Genomic DNA, 2,708 nt, shown 5'->3' with positions numbered 1-2,708 from the left:
AATGATAAGGTTAAACTTGTTTTGGTAAACTTATGTAAACTAGTTACGTAAGTCTAACTGTACGCGTATAAGCAATAATGGGTAACCGGATGAGTCATGAACAAGTTCCATATACCAATATACTTTAAACAAGTTATAATATCAGTAGGATATCAACTTGTATGCCCGTTAAGGTTTTAAAATCAAACTATGCCTCATAAGGATGTTTTGGTCATTTAGCGACGTATAAAAGGAACTTACGTATAATCTGATGTTACGACCATAAACATTATGTGAAAACACTTTATTTATGATATAATATCAGTAGGATATCAAACATATGTGTGTTTTATAGTTTAAGACCAAACTATGCACCGTAGGGGCATTTTGGCCATTTCACACATAGTTTTGAAAGCTAATTTGGGAATCTGAGTTTATAACATGTACCTACTGTAAAAAAAATTTAAATAAGTTATACAATCAGTAGGTAACAAGTCGTGATTGGTAAAGTCATTAAATGACGATATATGCGATGTTTTATGAAAACTGATGTTATGACCAGGTTTATATGGTCAAGATATGCTATTTAGTATAACACATCAGTAGGTAAAAGGTTTTGTATGAAAATCATGCTTTAAAACCATTTTATGTGTTATAAGGGCATTATCGTCATTTATGAACGTAATACAAGCGCTTATGCATAAAATCAGTTTATAATCTTATTTGATATCCCAAAATATCCTAATTATGATATTACATCAGTAGATAATGAGTTTGGTATAAGGAATTATGCTTAAAACCGGTCTATGCGCTTAAAGGGCATTTTGGTCACTTTAAAGCATAATTTACAACATTATACGCAAACTTAGTTTATGATCAGATTAGTAACACCAAAATATGATAAAAAAGTTAACATATCAGTACCTAAATCATTTGCAAGTTCATTGGTGTCTAAAACCTTATTTATACTAAAAAGGGCAAAATAGTCAAAGTATGGCATATTAACGGAAACTTGCATAAAACTCAGATTACTATTACGGTTGTGTAATATAACCTCAAAGGGTTATGCTACATCATATTACGATCATGACGGAACCTTAAATCAGTAGCATACTAGTCTAATTCGGTTCAAAATTGAAAGTCAAATCAGTAGCTCTAGAGTTTAAAACAAGTTTATAGTAAATAAATCATTTACGGGAAACATATTCGTAATGATACGTTTTGATCTGCTTCTGCTGTAGCAGATTGGAAGGCTCAAGCATTGCCTTTCTTGCCATTAGTAGCCTAATTTTTCCTGTCAGTCGCCCTCTTTGGGCAGCGGGTCTTTATATGCCCTTTCTCGCCACATCCATAGCAGGTGGCGTCTTTCAAATTTTTACATTCATGAGACTTGTGGTCCATCTCCTTACAGATGCCACAACCCTTGTTCTGCTCATGGAGACATTTTCTGAAGTGTTGCTTCCCGCATGTTTTGCATTTGGGTTTTGCCTCATTTGGCTTGGACTGGTTATAATTCGAACCGGTCTTACCCTTTTTGTAATCTTTACGCAAGGTATCATCACACTTTCGCTTGTGATCCTCCTCGGCTTTAGTCACCCTTGCTCTTATTTCATCTTCAGTGAGAGAAAGAGCCAGATCCACAACGGATCTATAAGTCGCAGGTTTGGAGGATTTAACCATCCCCTTGATTTCTAGAGCGAGCCCTCCAAGAAACCATGCAATGCGCTTGGACTCGGGGGTAATTAAATACGGAACGAGTCTTGATAAAGAGTTGTATTCAGATACATAAGCTCGACACTCTAGGCCTTTCATGGTCAATCTTAGAAAGTCAGATTCAACTTTCTCCACCTCGTGAGGTGGGCAATAAGTCTTGCGGATCAATTCCACGAACTTAGACCAACTCAGGTTGTACATTGCAATCTTGCCAGTGGATTAGATTAGTGCCTTCCACCAAGTCAGAGCATCCTCCTTGAAGGATTGGGACACGCATTTAATAGTGTCCTTGGCGGCACAACCGCTTATATCAATGATGGTTTCCATTTCATCCAGCCCCTTTAGAGCATCAATAGCTCCAATCTCACCTGTAAAGTCACGGGGTTTACAAGAAGCAAAGTATTTATAAGTACACCCCTTCTTAGAGTCATGAGACTTAGCTTTCTTGATACTCTTGATACTCTGCTCACTTTTAGTTGAGGAGAAATGAGACCTTTCAGTCTTATGAGTATTAGAACGGGGTTTAGTAACAGAGTTATCTTTCTGTACTGATGGCTCTGGCCCTTTAAACGTGGCCATAAATCCAGCCAGGGCTTTACCGACTTCATCGGCAACTATGGATCGAAGACGATTCTCTTCGTCATTACGGTTTTGATGCTCTAAATCGTCACCACCGTTTTTCTTACTTGCTTTGCCAATACTCAGGCTTGCCATAAGTTTAACTGAAATAATATAGCCATCTGTAATATTTCGAGAACTAAATATCAAATCAATTTATTTGCATTAGATCTTGCAGATCTTATATATATCATATTCACTAGCCTTACTTACCGTAGTTGGTAATGGGCTTAGTTATATAGCTCATTGGCTTGTCATAAAAGACCTTTAATTATGGAATCTTGGCCTGTCACGAAGGATATTTAGGATGTAGCACATAGGCTTGTCACAAAAGACATATGGATGTAGCACATAGGCTTATCACAAAAGACCTATAGATGTAGCACATAGGCTTGTCA

General features: G+C 36.9%; 1 protein-coding gene across 1 annotated transcript; it reads right to left on the bottom strand.

Annotated features, from left to right (window-relative positions):
* Positions 1–1,263: 1,263 nt before the first annotated feature.
* On the bottom strand, positions 1,264–1,893 carry LOC110945087. Its single transcript, XM_022186722.1, has one exon. The coding sequence runs from the start codon at positions 1,891–1,893 to the stop codon at positions 1,264–1,266; it is 630 nt and encodes a 209-aa protein (XP_022042414.1).
* Positions 1,894–2,708: the final 815 nt, after the last annotated feature.

Source organism: Helianthus annuus, chromosome 6 (assembly GCF_002127325.2).
Source record: "Helianthus annuus cultivar XRQ/B chromosome 6, HanXRQr2.0-SUNRISE, whole genome shotgun sequence".
Taxonomy (NCBI): domain Eukaryota; kingdom Viridiplantae; phylum Streptophyta; class Magnoliopsida; order Asterales; family Asteraceae; genus Helianthus; species Helianthus annuus.
Note: the sequence above shows the minus strand (reverse complement) of the source record. Positions and strands in the feature narration are given on the sequence as shown.